The sequence below is a fragment of the Channa argus genome, chromosome 24, assembly GCF_033026475.1.
Source record: "Channa argus isolate prfri chromosome 24, Channa argus male v1.0, whole genome shotgun sequence".
In the NCBI taxonomy this organism is placed as follows: Eukaryota; Metazoa; Chordata; class Actinopteri; order Anabantiformes; family Channidae; genus Channa; species Channa argus.
The window spans coordinates 5,479,216-5,497,155 of NC_090220.1; the positions used below are offsets into that span (position 1 = coordinate 5,479,216).

Genomic DNA, 17,940 nt, shown 5'->3' on the forward strand with positions numbered 1-17,940 from the left:
CTGAAGTGTCCATGGGTGCTGTTAACAAGCACTTGAGTGTGTGAAATGAACACTTATCCATCACTTTAGTGTTACCTTTTGTGGACCAGATTTTGATAAGTTACTGAGAGACGGAGAATGTGCAGACTTACCTTCCCAAAGACGAAACAGTAGAGGGTAACCCCCATGGCCCACACATCTAGTGCCTGTAAGAAAGTGGCCATAGTGACATTAAATGCAACATAATAACAAGGAGACATTTAGAAATGCATGGAAATGATCCGAACACCTGCTTTCACAAACCAACTCAGTGACCTAAATCTATACAGACCCCTTACCGTGAATTGTGAAACATCTGAAACATATTAATATCGATGTGAACCATCAAAAAACTTGGACAGAGAAATGTGTGTGATAAGGTAACAGGCACTAAAAACATCCATCAAACCATTTGTCTTCCTCTCAGCCTCCTCTTCCTGTGAGCTACATGACTCTTCTAATGGCCTGATGTAGTGCCTGGGACTAACTAAGGGCTTAAGTGGCATATGAGTGTCAAACATAAAATATGTCACCACTGACTTAAACCAATGTCTATCATGTTGGTGCATAAAGGACACACAGCTCTCTTGAAAAAAATCAAATCAGGAGGAACTCAGGGCTAATCAGTGAAAAAAGCATACTTAATCTGCATACATTTCATGAAAGCTCAAGGAAACAGCAGCGTGAGGCACTTGAAGGGCTCTTAAATCCTCATTGCTTTTTGCCTGCAATCAAATAGTCTATTTTGGTCTCTCTTTTGTGGACATGCAAGGTCTTTCCTTGAGCAAATCCAGCAGTCTGCCCATGGTGATTAACACTGGAGAAAGAAACACAGCCAGTATAATGATGTGGGATGTGAATTGGATGTCAGGGATGAGACCTGAGTGGGGAATAAGAGGCTTCTTTGTTGCTTATTGTTAGTTATTTATCAGCAGCTAGGGTTGGTTCAAATGCCTAAAAACAACACTCATACTGCAAAAATGTAATTAAAAGTTGCAATAAAAAAGCTTTGTTATGAACTGGTTTGCAAATAATCTAGATTAAGTGTGAAGACAGGTGGTAATCAATCCCATCTTTATGAAAAGTGGCAGTTATGGCACTGATCATTGCTTGGCTGAAACACTACCAACAGTGCTGTATAATGCAGTTCAAAATGTCCCAAATCAATAAAGCTGATTCCACTTCTTGACTCTGGTACTGCTTTAATTTGCAGTAGCATCCTATTTACAGTAGCAACACCAGCTACAACACAGGAGCCATCTGGATTTTCAGGCCAGCAAAGCTCTATAACTCAGTGTAATGGTTCTCATTTTCAAACCATGAGGGTAAAGTCTGTTCCCTGCAGCTGTTGTAACAAGTTCAAACTTAACCACACACACCAAATATGAAACTAGCACAAAAAAAAAAAAGAAGCTTACTTTTCCACTAAAGCTCTTTCGCTTATCAGACAGGGTCTCTGGTGCCATAAAGGCAGGGGTGCCAGCTGTGCTCGACAACAAAGCATCGTTGCCCTCAAACTGGTTGCTCACTCCAAAGTCTGCAATCTTCACATGGCCATCATCCCCAAGTAACAAGTTAGAAGGCTTGATGTCGCGGTGAACAATCTTTTGGTAGTGCACTGACAATACAAAAAAAAGGAGTAAATTGTCAGGAAGCAGGCTTCCTAATAATATGAAAACAGGGCTATTTACTGTTGATTCATCTCTAAAGTTGTCATTAGCTAGTTCTCATTTAAATGCAGTGTCATAAAAAGTACAATGTTGCCACTAGAAGTTCAGTGTAGTATTATTAGAGAAGAAAGCAATTCTTCAAACAATTCTTTTGTAATAAATACCATAGTAATTAGAATGACATTTATTTCCGTTATAATCATATTGAACCTAATTTTAAATAAGCCAAATAGGTTGTGTGTTTTCTTTCTCCAAACAAAGCAGAGTATCTGTGTTTTCTTTCTTTCTGATGAAAAAGGTATGATGGATTTTTTTCAAAATGACATGTACAATACAGAAATCGGGATTGTGGCTGTAAAGAAATGATTGCTTTGACCTTGATGTGATTGCTGCAGTGGAAGAATGATGGGAATACTGTGAAGTTCATCTTAGACTGCATGTTAAGTACATCCATAAGCCTCACCACTTAACACTTGTCTGGAGCATAAGCTCCGGACACTTCACTGATTGGATAAGTGGTCCCTTTTTGTCTGAGGAGGCCTTATTAAAACATGAGGGAGATGACTTATTAAAGGCCTTGGCAATTAAACAACATTAGCTCTAATAATTCTCAAATTAAAATCATGTCAATGACCTGCAGAGTCAGTACATATATTTATAATTTAACATAATTTAGCATTTGTTGATCAAGAGAAAATCATGCACTATCTATTTTATGATCTTATGATCTTATTTTTAAGATTAAGATCTTATTTATGATCTTTTATGATCTATTTTATGATCTTACTATTTAGCCTTTAAACATTCAATATGAGATAAATAAGCACTTGTTCATTTTTTTTATAATAATCAGTTAAAATAATGATTTTCACTTATTTGAAATATTTTTTATATCAATATATTTATGTGTTTCATAATGTATTTTTATTTTACATTGAACAGTTTGAGGGACAACAGTCACCACAATTTTAACTGACCAAACAAAGAAAACTACCTATACTGTACTGTTTAGATGAAAATATTCCTTATGGAATAAGTTCATGGTTATATTTTTCAAGAAGGTGAGAAGTACAAGTCAAGTGGAAAGAAAAGTGTTTGCAATCAGAGAAACATGGCTGTGCTCCTTTAGCGTCCTTGAGCAGGAAAAGCAGATGAGCCTCCACTAGTACCTATGACTCATGAGGTGTTGAAATCTCAAAAAAGAATGTGAAAATACAAAAAGTGTACAGTGTCATTATTTGCTTTATACAAGGCTGAGAAAGAGACATGACCAATCCCTAATCATTAGACTCTGTCCTGCTGAAACAGATCTAGGCAACAGTGAGGAGGACACAGCTTGAAAAAAGCCTTTGACTGAACAGAGGCTTGATACTGATGAGGTGGACAGTTGCCAACTGCAGCCACACCCCCGGGCCATGGAAATGGAGGGTCAGGAACACTGTGTTCCATAAGATAAAAAGCAAAACACAATGATATCATTCTTTTTTTAAGACCAGGGAGGGAGCTTATGCTGTAGGAATGACACAGCAATCCACATGTTTCTACATTTGCACTACAATATCACAGTGGGTATCAAATGGTATGAGGCATTTTTAGAAACGGAAAACACAATGCTTTCCTGGACACTACAAACACATTGAAAAGCCCTTTTATAATGCCTCAATAGTATACTTACAGTACTCTATGCCCAGGATGATGTCTCTGAAGTATAACCTCGCCTGCTCCTCTGACAAAGGATTATCTGTGGGCACTTCCATCACTGGACTATTACCGACGCAGGCAGACAGGCAGTGTAGAAAAGAAACAGGAAAGCAGATGAATCCACAGTTTATGTGTATCAGATGTTTCACTGTTAGCACTGGAAGATGACACACATGTAAACATGTAAAATTAAACTCTTACAGTAAAGACCATCTTTGTCTTTTTGTTTTTAATAGATCCCAAACTCTTAAAATGTGTGGTCATTATGCACAGGACAGATATTAACAACTTAACTACATTATTTCTATAAAGTTCTAACCATCTTGTAACATTCCATCTTTATTAAAGATCAGCGTATTGTGAATCTGTAGCCCAGTCCTCTGCTTTAGATCGTGCTTAAAAAGAAATGATATATGGCTTCAGCAAAATTCACCTTTACCTTACTGAGTATTAACCTAAGGGGGTCGTTTAAAGCACAGATAAGATGCCATTAGATCAGTCTGTGCTTTGACAACCTGGATGTAGTCCAACCAGGGCCACAATAACCTTTAAGGGCACCCAGGAGCAAAAATGTGTTCTGCTGTTAAAGGGAGATCTTCCTCTCCACTGGTGCTTGTACAGGATTGTCAAGTTTTTCTATGTAAATCTGCAAGTGGTTGTTAATTGGTGCTATATAAATCAAGTTGCATTTAATCAAATTTAAAAACCTAAAGCTAAAACTACCTTGGTATTGGGGGCCTGGTGGATCAGTGGTAGTCTCCCCGTCCAGCCACCAAGCGCCACCATGGTGCTGGTCCCAAGCCTACTTCTGGTAGCTTTATGGTAAGTTCCACATTGTTGAGCTCATAGATTTAGAACAAAGTTTTGAATGGAAACTCATGACTGCTTTTAACTATAATCTATCCCTAAAATTTCACTTTCATTAGGTGAAAAGGATGTAAGGAGAGCATTTGGGAGCCTGTATGAAAATATTAAATGGGCATGTTGTGGGAGAATTTTCATACATCGAAGCCGTGGGGAATTTTTTTTAAATCTAAGAAAAATGTAGCGCAGCAATTAAGTCGTGTGCATGATGAGAAAATGAGCAGTTTGTTTCAAATTGCTGGGGAGGTTTTAACACACAGCACTACGATCAGTGTAAAAAGAATAGCATGTACTAACATGAAAACATCATCCCAACTTTTAAGTATGGTGGCGGAAGATTTGGGGCATAATGTTTTGAGGCTGCTTTGCTGCCTCAGGACCTGCACCACTTGCTATTGTGTAGGGGGCAATGCATTCCCAAGTTTATTAAGGTATCCTACAGGATAACATCAGGGTGGCTGTCTGCAAACAACCACCCTAGACATCAAAGTAAATATACTACAAAACGGCTTCAGAGACCCAAAATCCACCGTTTGGAGGGGCCTAGTCAGGGCCCAGACATCAACCCAATAAAGATGCTGAGAAATGCGCTCAAGAGAACTGTTTACACCAGACGTCCTAAGATTATGACAAAGCTGAACAAGTTCTGTAAGGAACAATAGTTCATAATTCCTCCTGAGCTTTGTGCAGGTCTAACACAGAGCTACTGGCAGCACTTGCTTGAGGTTATCACTGCCAAAGGTCATTCAACCAGCTATTAAATCACTGCTCCCATTACCTTTTCTACTATCACTTTGTATAAAGTGATGGTGCTTTAGCAGCTTAAAAGGATTGTACTGTTTGTTGATATTTGTGACTTTGGTGAAGATCCGATGACATTTCATAACCAATTTATGCAGAAAATCAGGTAATTGCAAAGAGTGACATTATTTATTTTCTTGCAAATGCATTTAATAAAGCAGAGATGACTGGTGGATTAATCATCAGGAGATTGGCCGTAATTATTAGATTATTTAAAGCTACAATACACAAGTGCTAAAAATCAGGTAAATATCAGTAAATAGACAATAGACAAGAAATAATAAAAGCTACGTCCTCCCATCTCTGTTAACTTTATTAATCAATCACCAAAGTTCTGCTCGGGTCACAGATCATCACAAATTTTTAGTTGTGTTTGGGATGAAACTCATCATGCATTAGGATGTGAAACGTTTACAGGGCTGACTACCACTGGTAATAACTGTGAAGAACATTATGAATCCTTTTGAAGCCTGAAATGGAACAAACACCCAGACTGCGTCAGCTTTGAGTAATGAAGGAGAACACTGCAGAGACCAAGGCAGGGATGGAGGGATGACGAAATGAGCAGGTGAAGGTAGAGGAACAGAGGGCATGAGCCTTAAATTATTTTAAAAAATATTCTCTATACTCACCCTTTACGCATCAGCTCAAACACTGTCAGAGAAAAAGAGAGGGACAGGAAATAGGAACACTTAAGCACAAATCAATTTATGCCAGTTGCTTGACCACTGCTGTCACTGAGGCAACACCCCAGCATCACATTATTCATCCTCAAGAGCACTAAATGAGCTGAATGTGCCACATTAAGCACATAAAGAATCTGATATTTCACATGAATAGGTGTCCTAACTGTGACCTGGCACTCCTGATGGAAGATGTCTGCATAATGTGCCAGCCCTGAGGACACAATCTGAATTGTGAATAACTTCTAAAAACACTTTTTGGTGGCATATTGTATGTCTTAAGGGCCAAAAAAAACAGGATTTAGACAAGGAACATATGGTCTGCCTACCCATGTGAAGGTTGTCCTCTGCAGGATCATCCAGCACCTGCAACGTGAACACATTTATCATTTACATTTAGTCATTTAGCAGACTCACTTATAAGTGAGGTACAAGGCAAGCAAAAATCGAGTCAAGGACAGAACATCAAAGCGAAGTCCTATCGGAAAAGTGTTTACATTTCATGAGATGCAAGTGCAAGAAAGAGCAGAAAGCAGAACTTTTTTTATTTTTAATAGATTCAGTAGAGACTTTCCCATTGAAAACCTCTGGGTTCTCACTACAGGCAGGTGAGAACAATGGCGTATGTTATGATATGCAGTATGTTAATACTTCATGGGAACATTTTAAATACCTGCAAACTAAAATACTGCAGTTTAACCTCCTATTTCCTTTATGAGAAGCGATTATGATGGCAGCACAAAGTAAAAAACAAATTAAATTATTTTAAATGTTTGTGTTGCCTTTTCTTTGTGCTCATATGAAAGTTGCTTGTAATTCTGCTTTGCATAGTTTGTCTGCATTTTAATTTCTGCTGCGTGGCCCTGGGGCAACAGTGAACTGTTGAGGCCATTTTAGCCCCCGATGCTCTTATTGTTATTACAGTATAAAAGAAAACTACTTGCCTCCAGAATTTCTGTGTGATAATTTGATTAAACACATTCATTTTGGGAACTGCTGCCTCTTGGGGTTGTTCTGTGGGTAATGTTTTCACAAGTATAAAGAATGTGTGCAATAAAAAGAAGAATGGATGGACTGCAATGCTACATTTTTGCAGTACACTCAAAAACAAGACCTGCATCGAAGCCCGTCCTGTAAATTAGCCGGGACTGGTTGGTGAATGTCCGCAACCAATACTGCAGAGTTGGTTAATGTAAACAGGTGTCCCCACAAGACTACTATTTTCCTTCTGCACACCATAGGCCATGCAACAGCTCACACCCCCTGCGAACCACAGGACACGCAGTATATCTGCAGCATCTGTGTAAATTAAACATGCTGGGGAATTTAAGTGACTACACTAAAGACAAACGTCTGGCAAAGACACACAGTACAGGAAAAACAAGAGTAGGAAATTGCTTCTGTAGGAGGCAATTTTACCAGACCATGAAACAGTCAGGTGAATGTTTGCTCATACCGTCTCATATTAACTTAAACATTTACTTAATTTGATGCACATTTCTTTTAAGTCTCTGTTCCAAATAAAAGTACAAGCTACAAACCGTCAGCACCTAGCATTTTATTTGTAGCTGTTGACTAATGTACTGAATGAGATGCATTAAAATGGCATCTTACTTTTTAAAATGACATGACTTACGCATAAATTTTAATAAAAGTGTCTGCTCTCATAAAAACTGCACGCCTTGGTGAGAATGAGGCCGGTTTTACTGTTGCTTGCCAACCATCTATGACAAATGACCATATCATTTTCATCGGTTTTAATGTGTTCCACTCAGCGTGGGCTTTAATGTTTCAAAACGACAGAAAAAGTCTATTCATAATTAGATGGATTGGACTGCAGTCTCACAGGAATCAGCTGGATATCCATAATGGATGTGATCCTGACCCGAGCACAGCCCATTTAAATGGATGAACAGAGAGACATAAGAGATGGAGAGCAGGTTTTCCTCATGCACACAAATGCCCCTCATCAGAGTGAGGGTGGACAAAGAATGGAAGAGATATGTGTGTGTGTGTGTGCCTTTTTTGCTGGAGTGAGCAGATAGGAACTCAACTTTTGCTTAAAAACTCTATTTCTGGCACACTGTACACCCGAATGAGCCAAACAGCTTTTCTACTGACTGGCTCTGTGAGCTTAACTCCCGACCACAGCGACGGTGCCCCCGCCATCTGGCCAAGATCGAAAAACACTCTGATGATATCCCAAGGGAGCGGCGGGCATCTCGAATCATGTCTTCAAAATCTGCTATCATAGAAACGGAAAGTCGATCCAGCTTTTCTAAAATCCATTTTAGAGTGTTGGGAATGTAGGAATCGACTCGGTGAGATTTTGAAGAATACATCACAAAGTATAATAATTATGCTGGAGAGTAAAACGGTCTCATATTCTCCACCTGTTTTCTGAATTTTAAGAAGATTACTCAACAGTTTAGTTTTTAGTATGTGAAAAACTCCAACTCCCATAAAATAAAACTACAAGTGCAGCAGAGCACGTAAGTCCGCACCATTAAAACACATCACTCTCACACACTCTCTTCTAAACTCATTCTTTTGAACAATCTCTCTATAGCTTATTCACACTCTCTCTGATTGTGCATAAGTTATTACTGAAACTTTATCATTTGAGATTTTTTCTCAGTAACTTTACTACTAACAATCTTCTGCTTTAATGCATCTGTAAACTTAAATGCAGCAGAACGGATGTGTTGTTAGGTTTCTAATTTCTAATGCAAAAACAGAATCTATTAACTGTTTAACAACAACCAAAAAACGTGGACACTCTCACCTCCACCAACTTGACAATGTTGACATGGTCCAGTTTTTTAAGAATGGCAATCTCTTGGTAAACCCTCTCCAGAGGTCCTAAGATTTTGGGCTGCTCTCCTTGAGCTGCCTTGGGTCCTCTAGGCGGTGGACGACCTGCAGACCCCCACAAGAACCACACACAACATTACTGCATGTTCTTCCTGTCTTGATCAATCTCTGCTCTAACACAGTAGAGAAACATTTCTCTGGTTTGTGACAAGAAAATTTCAAGAAGATTTTTTTTTTTTTTTTTTTTTTGTTCATTTGATTTTCTCTTAACTGCAAAATTAATTGATTTTTCAGACAAACTCTACAGTGCCAGAGACACTAATCTGACAAGTTCAAACAGGTGAAAATTATTCCTTTCCGTGTCAGGGATGAAGAGAATTAATTTGAACCCCCTGTGTCAGGGACACTGCGAATGCAGCTCTGGAGGAAGCTTTCTTATGTCTGAGGAGTTTGAAAGACACAAATAGTCTAATAAAAGAGACTAGTGAAGTGAATCACAGGTAAAATGAATGCAATGTTAGGGGGTCTAATCCACACTTACGAGGACAAGTCGGAAAATGATTGTCTCTGCTGCTTTTTTTTGGACCATTTTATCTCTAATTTATGGAACTACAATATTAAACAATTATGATCATTTTTCCCATTTATCTCACAAAACTAACTTATCTTTTTAAAACAAACTCTTCTCGTAACATCACAAAAAGGCGTGTTAGTATAGTTTTACAAGTGGCTTTAAAGATCTAAAAAGTTAATAATTGCCAGAAAAGATATTATAACATATGGGAATCACACTGAATATATTAACTCATAGCCATAGTGTAAATTAAGATGCCCTTTGCTTTGAGTTATCACAGTGTATCTAATTGCTGTTAGTTATAGTTTCAGTGTTAGCAAAGTGTTAGCAATCTGCAGCACAGATGTACCGACCTTAACATGGCCCCAGCCACAATTGAGGTCTCGAAGGTCTGTACTTCTGAGGTACATATAATACAATACAGTCAATAAAATAACTCTACTAAAATAACCACTGTCAGGATAATAAAATAATCACTGTGGGATGTCTCATGTGATGATGTTATCGAGATGTTATGAGAATGATTATTTTATTAAAGGTGAGCTTTGGAAAGTGAAGAGATAGGGGTCAAGATGAGGAGACTAAGAGAAAGAGAGAAGCTGATGGAGATAAGAGAAGATTAACATTATGTCCTGTTCATGTTATAGATATAATTAATACAGTGGAACCTTTAGTCTTAATATAACACAAACCTAATATAATCATGTTGTAGCAGCTTTGTTGAAACTGTCAGAAAGGTCATTTTTTAGCTATGAGTTTACAACAGGGTCATAGTGATTGGTGAATTTATACTGGAGTGGATTAAATTAGGATTAGGATAAGGTTCTAATGTTTTACCCCCCCCCCATTTAAAATTAATCTAGGGGGCAAAACATTGGCACCACCTCTAAATTGGGAATTATAACTTTATAAAAGTAGATGTCATAGCAGAGCTGCTGTTTTGGACTGCATTAGATTGTACAGGTGGACCTAATGTTGCCCATTATGGTAACGCTTCCTGTTGCTCCTCTTTCTCTGGAAAATGCGACTGTTCTTGTTTGTCGATTGGCATTTGCTTTTTTTCGGGGTAAACAAATAATCTTGCAAAGCACCTCCAATCCGGTGCAGTTCATTCCCCTCTTTAAAATTCTGTTTGTTGACTCATGGTGCTTTAGAAAACAATTTAAATAAAAATCACATCCACGTGGCTGCTTGTCAGATTCAGGCATTCAGTCTGATGTGACGCACCTTCATACAGTGGCTCTATTTGGAACTGGGATTGTGTTCATTCTGAATTAACAAAGCATTTTTTTGTTCATTCATGTAGAAAGTCTCCTCCATGGTCCCCACGCTGCTATCAGAGAACACAAAGTGGCGTTCATCTGAAGGAAATTCTGAAGGATGACCTGTGGGTTTGTCTGGTATTAGATGGAAGTATTGATGAAGCCCTTACTGCCGTCTTAATATGGAGATTATTCCTTCATCTTTAATATTACCTGCTTTGTTACAATAGAATAAAATCGGACTTACGTGGAAAACCAAACTGCTTCATTAACTTCTTCTTGGACACCAGCTTCATGGCCTAGGAAGGTGAAAAAGGATTTAAATAAATTGATGCAATGCAATCGCATACTGTGGTGTTAATTGGAAGCCAAAATAATTCACTGATCCAGAATAAGTCGCATGCCAACTAAATCTTAATGTGTACCAAAACATAGATGTGAAGACGCATTAAATCTCATAGGCTCCCTCAAGAATATGATAATGGCTGACACAACCTTCAGCAGGCTCCTAATATGCACATAAATTACTAGTTCGAGCAAATACAATAAATCTGAGGCAACATAATTTTTTTTAGGAAAAACAGCATCTGTTTTCTTAAGGACAACTGTGTGGGTCTGTATGTGTGTGTATGTGTGTGTAAGTGAGAGAGAGAGAGAAAAGAAAAAGGGAAAAACTCTTAAGTCACAGTGACATCTTGTTGCAAGTATTTAGTTATGCAATGGAAAAAAAATAGAAATAAATATCAATCACCACATGCTGTAGAACACTGTACCATCATGTTGTCAGAGAGTCATTTATAATCTCACAAATCACTAAATTATGGTAAGGTAGAACATTTTCTACTACTGCAACAGAACATCACACTATACTTGGTATATTCACATGCTTGGTAATTTCCTTCTGGTCGTCATGGCTATGAGTGAACAGAAACCAGGTTTGGCAAGAAAGCAGAGCCTCCCATGTACACAGTTTCCATGGTGTGCTGTGTACGTATGTGTGCGTGTGTGTGTGTGTGTGTGTGTGTGTGCTCATGTAGACTTGTGGGAGGGTAGTTAATGTGGGGAAAAAAAGCATTTCTCAAACACATTGTCATTAAACAGTTAAAATGTGTCTAGGAACATTCTGAATTACTGCAGCATTTGGCTGCGGAGCTCGTCTCCACAGAGGCACTTGACAATTACATTAATCATGACCATACTCTGTTCAGACTTCATTATACAATCCGGGATGGATGGTGAGGCCCGAGTAAATAGCTTCCTTCTCTTAAGCTAAACTCAAACTGTTGAGGTAGGTGCGTCATCCGTTTTAATCATAGTAAATGTATTTTTACCAAATGTAACAGTAGTAAGGCTACATTTTAATTTTCAAAAAATGAAAACATGCTTTAAAAGGACACCATGAATAAGTATTGTCTGTTCAGTTATTGACCTTTTGTTTTCTGATTATGTATTGAAGACAGACTAGTGAGTACTGTGTGTGGTATGCTGTTTCCTCACACGTGGAACCTCTAAGTAAAATCCCAGAGGGTCTATGTAAGAAATGTTGGACTCAATTTGATCTGGGAACAGTTGTGGGTACTGGTGATGTGTTATTGCCCATTTAAAAATATTTTTTTATCCACAAAAAAAAAATAAAAAAAAAAGAGAGAGAAAGGATTGTCACAGCTGTTTTGTTGACATCTCTGTGATAAATACAGCCCAATTCCTAAGAGTGCTTTCACACCCACTGAACAATTTAAATGTGATGCAGCAGCAGCAGCAGGAAGTAGGTTCTGTGGCTGTAAAGTAGTGAATGGTAAACAGTGAGGCTGATGTCAGTAAAATAAAATGATCAACAGGAACCCTGCATCACATGCTGCGGTACTTCCAGTGAATTATTTGTGTGGGGCAGCAGTTTGAATCCAGCTGGGAGGCAGACTCTGCCAATATCAGTGCAAAACCAGGGTTTGGATTCATGAGATTCTTAAGGATTATACCTATAACGCCCTTACGGATTCAGTTTACAGTAATTTGTGATTTATCGGTTCTTTTTACTTACTAATTCATTTATTTGGTTGACCTTCCCCGTCTTCTTATGGTGGGAATCCAGCACTGGTTACCAAAGCAATAAAGACAAATATTTTGGGGAGTTTTTGGGGGTGTGTGTGTGTCAGCACTGGGTTCAGGTGTCCTCAGACTTCTCCTGGAAGTGATTTGGAGAGACAGCCTCTCATTTATCAAGTCTGTTCCCGCAAGTACTTGCTAATAATTAGCTCTTTAAATTTATCTCTGCCAATCTGAAATTAGTTGAGTAAATGTGCATGAATTTGGTTTACTTTAGCCTCCTGAGGCTGATAAATGGCATCATCACCATTGGATGTGTGCCAATCAAGGTGTGAGCATTATATTTACATGATAAAAGACTCTCCAACAAATGGATGCAGGATTCAAAGACCTTCAGTTATCTGCTTTTCAACCTGGTTTCCATCACTCATTTTGAAAAGATCTTTGTGATAATACATAACACTCCGTGGAATTAGTCATCATGTTATTTTAATTTGATCCAAGCTTGTCAAGTCAAAATCTGTTTCATACATTTTAAGACTGACCACTGCAGCTTTATCAACGTTAATATTCCATAATGTTTTATCTTACTATGAGAAATGAATTAATTTGTTTACTAGTAACTAATATTAAAGTAGAACTTTATAGTATTTCACAAATGTTCACTGCCTGATTTAAATTTCATTGACCTATATAAAGTAAGGTATGGTGCTGTGAAAAATTATTAAACCCCTTTCTGTTTTCCCTTTAGTGTATATCTTTTACTTTATAGGCCAAAGTCTATACAAAATCTATAATTGGGTTTAGTATGTCTCAGACAAGTACATACAAAGTAAACTGAAAGATATTCGATGATGGGTGTGATTTGCATTCCCCTACACTGAAATTACATGTAAACATTAACCCAAACCTAATATAATAACATTGCACATTCAGCTAGAAGAAATGTTCATTCGTCAAAAGAAGAAATGTATAAAAAATTTCTGCACCCAACTGTAGTTATTGGGGCGACTGTGGTGCAGGAAGGTAGAGCGGTTGTCCACCAATCTCATAGTTGTTGGTTCAATCCGGCTCGTCCGGTCACATGTCAAAGTGTTGAGCAAGACCCTGAACCCCAACTTAGTTGTTCCCAGTGAGTGTTGGCCAGCTGCATAGCAGCTCCCCCATCAGTGTGTGAGTGTGTGTGTGATTGTGAGTGTGTGTGGTTGTGAGTGTGAATGGGTGAATAAGAAGCAGTGTAAAGCGCTTTGAGTGCCAATAGGTAGGAAAGCGCTACAGTGCAGACCATTTACTTGAGGTATACTTTTATAAACTAAAAAGTGTACTATTTTTAATAATAAATTTATAGTATATATTTAAGTAAACTACAAAGTGGGCCAATACACTTAAAAGTATACTATGGTAAATTGACATTAGTAAACCTACTACATAAAGTATACTAGGTAAATGTAAATAATTGTTATCCAAGTTTAGTTTCTAAAATTATTTTCAGATATCCTTCTTCTTTCATAAGAGCAATAAACAGTCTGTAGCCACTGCAGTGTCTCTGACTCCACACCTGGGTTTAGCTTATTCATCTGGGCCATGATCCTCAATTATTGTACAAAAACTAAAAACACATCAGTGGGCAACACCACTTCAATCGTCTTAGCTCTGAAGGCTAACAGCAATCACTGTTTACAGTTTTTCAAGGAAGAGTTTAAATAAAAAAATGTAATATTTGGTTTCAAGTCCCTTATATTTAATTAGTATAAGGAGCTCGTGACTCACTGACATCAGCAAATTTTCGATTTGCTTTACCTGGGTTTTCTGCAGCCTCATTCAGTTGATATCCGTTTTGCAGGGGCTGCCCGTTTAACCTCCTCTTTAGCTGGTGAAATGGTTGCCTGGTGATTGATTTGGTCTAAAACATTCTAGTCTTGTTGCATCATGAAGCATCTACCAGTTAGCTGTGTGGCATTTCACTGTAAATTGGCAGTAATTTCCTTCTGAATTCATTCTGCTGATACCATCATGGGTTATATCATCATAGGATCATTAAGTCTGTTGCAGAAGCAGTTTTAGGGTTTTTTTCTTCGCAGCTCTCACAATGCTTTGGTCATCAGCTGTTTTATTTTGCCCACATGTTCTGTGTGTGTTGCTCAGTACACCAGTGGTTTCTTTTTTTCACGACATTCCAAACTGTTGTATTGACTTTGCTTAATTTTCCTAATAGTTTTCCCTATTACAAAATACAAAAGGTGTTCATTTATTTCACTTATTCAGGTGTAAATGCCATTAAATAAAAGTGAGATTCAAAAGTTTCATCTGATATCCAATGTTTGATCTTGAGCCAAAATGTTTTCAGTGTACAGCAAAACCAGATTAGCAACACAGTATCTGGGGATGCTTTAAAAATACAGTAATAAAAATACAGAACATTACCTTATAATTCAAAGGTCTACTTTAGCATTTCCATCCAGCTGGGGTACCACCTGATTTCCAAAAACACTATAGCCTACACAGTGTACAGACATACTGCTGAATGTCTGTTAAAGCTGCTTTTCATTATTCATTATTCTACTCCAGATGGAAAGTTTATATAAGCACTCCTTGGTTTATTAGTTCACTCATATATTGAAGATTTGGTCTGTCATTGCATAAATTCCTGTTGTTTGCCAATTTTGCATCAACCTATTTATAAGCTCCCATTTTAATATCAAGTTGTGTTTGGCACCGAGCTGCTACAGGCTCCAGTTCAAAAGTAGATCTTAAACCTATCCAGAGTTGGCAGCCAAGTCGACATGACTCATCCAAACACTTTTATTGTTGTTACTTTACAGGGCTGCTTACTCATGTTAAAACATGAAGCTTTACCATTACCAAGCAATTTACCATTTACTTACACAGGAATAAATCACCTTCAAGGAACCTAAAATGACCTTATGTCACCATGCTGCCTTTTAAAAAGCAGAATTGACACATAAGTTTTTAAAAGCAGCAGAGAAACTGCTTTGAAGAAAGGTAATAAAGTCTTGGATGCACCTTAAGTGGCACCAGAGGGCCCTTTCATTTCCAAGTTTCCTCCAAGCTAACTGATGCAATTTGAAGGAATGGAGAGGTAATCAAGATGGTGGAAATGGAAAAAAAAAAAAATCAATAGCACTGGTGAAATCCTGTAGGGCTCCTCTGTCTAGACAATAGATGCTAGTGGGCGAAAACTCAGAAGAGCAGTAGCTGTGCTGCAGATGGACTGACTTTCAGATGATAATTGGAAAAGTTAATCTAGTAAATGATTGCTTTGACTTACATAATATTTGTCATCATCCTCATTGTAGGCGAGTTTGACCACACCATAGGAGCCCTGGAATCCAACAAAAAAGACATTTATTATCAGTATGGACTTACTTGTTTATAGCAACTCATGCTGCTGTGAAATCCATCTATTTGGAATTGAGCAATGAGAAGTATCTTTAGAAAAAGTCAAACAGTAATATCTTGCTCATACTCATGCTTTATTACCACTTAGTCCAACCTGTGAGCCAGTGTTAACAATGTTAGTCAACTGCTGTTAACCTGTTGCTCTCCACAGCTTTTTGACAGACACTAATGTCCAATCAGTCTAATCTTGCATCTATTCTGATGAAGTCTTCTCTTGATTGTTGATTTTGACACATAGGTTTTTCTTCCCCAGTGAAATAATTGTCATCCACCGCAGTTTGTTTCCATGGCTTTCCAGATGTTCCTAATCTCAAAAAGTGCATTGTTCCCTTATAAAGAGTTTTCGTATTCACAGTTACACCATTCTAAACCCAAATGCCACACTCAAAATAAACTCTAAACCTCTAATCTGCTTAATTGTAAATGAACCATCAGGAGGAATAACACACACCTGCCCATTGAACAGCTGAGCAGCCAACTGTCCAAATATCTTTATGTCATTAAACTGGATGTGTATGAATATAAATTTCTTTCATTCGTATGCAGTCTCCTTTCAATTGTGCTGGTGTACAGAGGAAATATGATGAAGATTATGTCAATGTCCAAAATCTTATGAACCTGTATGTATAGTTCAACAATTTAGGAGTTCCATGCACAAAGTAGTGCACACAACTGGTGTTAAGCTTCCTAAAGCATCACTTTAAAAACAGATGGCAATGCCATACTGACAGAATGTTTTGAAGACAGCACTGTTTCCATTCAAAAACAACATTTTTATTCTTTGACAGCACAGAATGGTTCCTCCCACACACACATTGCCACAAGATGTGTGTTTACCATCATAGTCCTTTCCCTCTTGTTTTTACATAACTGCTTCAACAGTGGAAAAATTATTCACATTAACTTTTTAAAGTTATTAACATTACATCTGACACTTAGACAGCTAGAAGTGCCAGCTGGCTGGCCACAAATGACCAACAAAGAATTCATCCTGAGAAGATGAATTCTTTCTTTATCTCATGGAAAGACTGAAGTCTAATTGTGGGATTTATTTAGCACATGGTCAGAGTGTGAATTCTTCCATCACCTAGCTTTCTCTATGTTTCCTAATAGAAATGGTTTTAATCCTCTGTCTAATTTAATATCTGACCATATCACTTATCTGACACAAAATGTTCCTTACATGAGATAAGCATTTTACATATTTTTTCCTGTTCATAGCCTTGAGCACTTTCCAGTTTCGAATTGTGTAACACTTTAGTCCAAACTAAACGGCTGGCCAAAACAGACTGTGCCCATATAGAATGTCACAGAATTGCTAAGTGTGGCTTGTTTGAAAGTATAATATTAGCATGATTTTAGAAAGCGAGACCTTGAGGTTCTACAGTCAGATGTGGCCAATACTGTACCATATTAAATTACATTGCAGAACATGTTTGAGCAATGTAGAAGTCAAGTGTGTATAACAACTATACAGAGGCATGATAGCTGGAGCTCATCGGAATCATCCAAACAGTCCTACATGATATGATATTTTACCTAGAAAATTCAAGAATGTGCAAGCCACATAAAAACAACTTTCAACTTTTAGTGTGCAAAAGGTGGGAATGATGCTGTGCCCCCTTTTCACATTCAAAAGCTAAACTGAGCAGTCAGTGTGCCCTTAGTTGCAGCCATTTTCCAAAACTACTTGAAATTGAAGAGAATGGCAAATGGCAGAAAGCCAATGGACTCACCTTTCCAATGTCACTCTTCAGCTTATACTGGTTCAACTGGATACAGTCCTGTCAATTGGAAGAGAAAAGGCAGAACATACAGTAAGGATCTAAATCATCAACATAATCATCAACGTGATCAGAGTGAACGCTTTTTAATATCGAAAGCAAAGAGAAACTTTGTATCTTTGATACAGGTACAAAATGTTCACTGTGTGTGTGTGTGTGTGTTTGTTGAAAGTCATTTTATTCCTGAGATGAAGGTAGCCATGTGGTCTGTAGTTTCTGTTTACTGTCTGCAAATCCATTAGGGGGCCACTGCTTAAATGGCTGATTTGCAGTTCCATAGAAACCACTGATACAGCACAGAGGCAG

General features: G+C 37.9%; 1 protein-coding gene across 2 annotated transcripts in view; it reads right to left on the reverse strand.

The window, feature by feature from the left end:
- camkk1a (calcium/calmodulin-dependent protein kinase kinase 1, alpha a) overlaps positions 1-17,940 on the reverse strand; it is a 52,073-nt gene that overhangs the window by 8,769 nt on the left and 25,364 nt on the right. For both annotated transcript variants that reach the window (XM_067493963.1, XM_067493962.1), the window contains exons 3-11: positions 17,587-17,634; positions 15,720-15,773; positions 10,635-10,686; positions 8,523-8,656; positions 6,067-6,103; positions 5,687-5,708; positions 3,364-3,452; positions 1,437-1,636; positions 132-185 (exon numbers count right to left, since the gene is read on the reverse strand). In XM_067493963.1, coding sequence (XP_067350064.1) covers positions 132-185; positions 1,437-1,636; positions 3,364-3,452; positions 5,687-5,708; positions 6,067-6,103; positions 8,523-8,656; positions 10,635-10,686; positions 15,720-15,773; positions 17,587-17,634 — 690 coding nt within the window. The remainder of the gene's footprint in view (positions 1-131; positions 186-1,436; positions 1,637-3,363; positions 3,453-5,686; positions 5,709-6,066; positions 6,104-8,522; positions 8,657-10,634; positions 10,687-15,719; positions 15,774-17,586; positions 17,635-17,940) is intronic.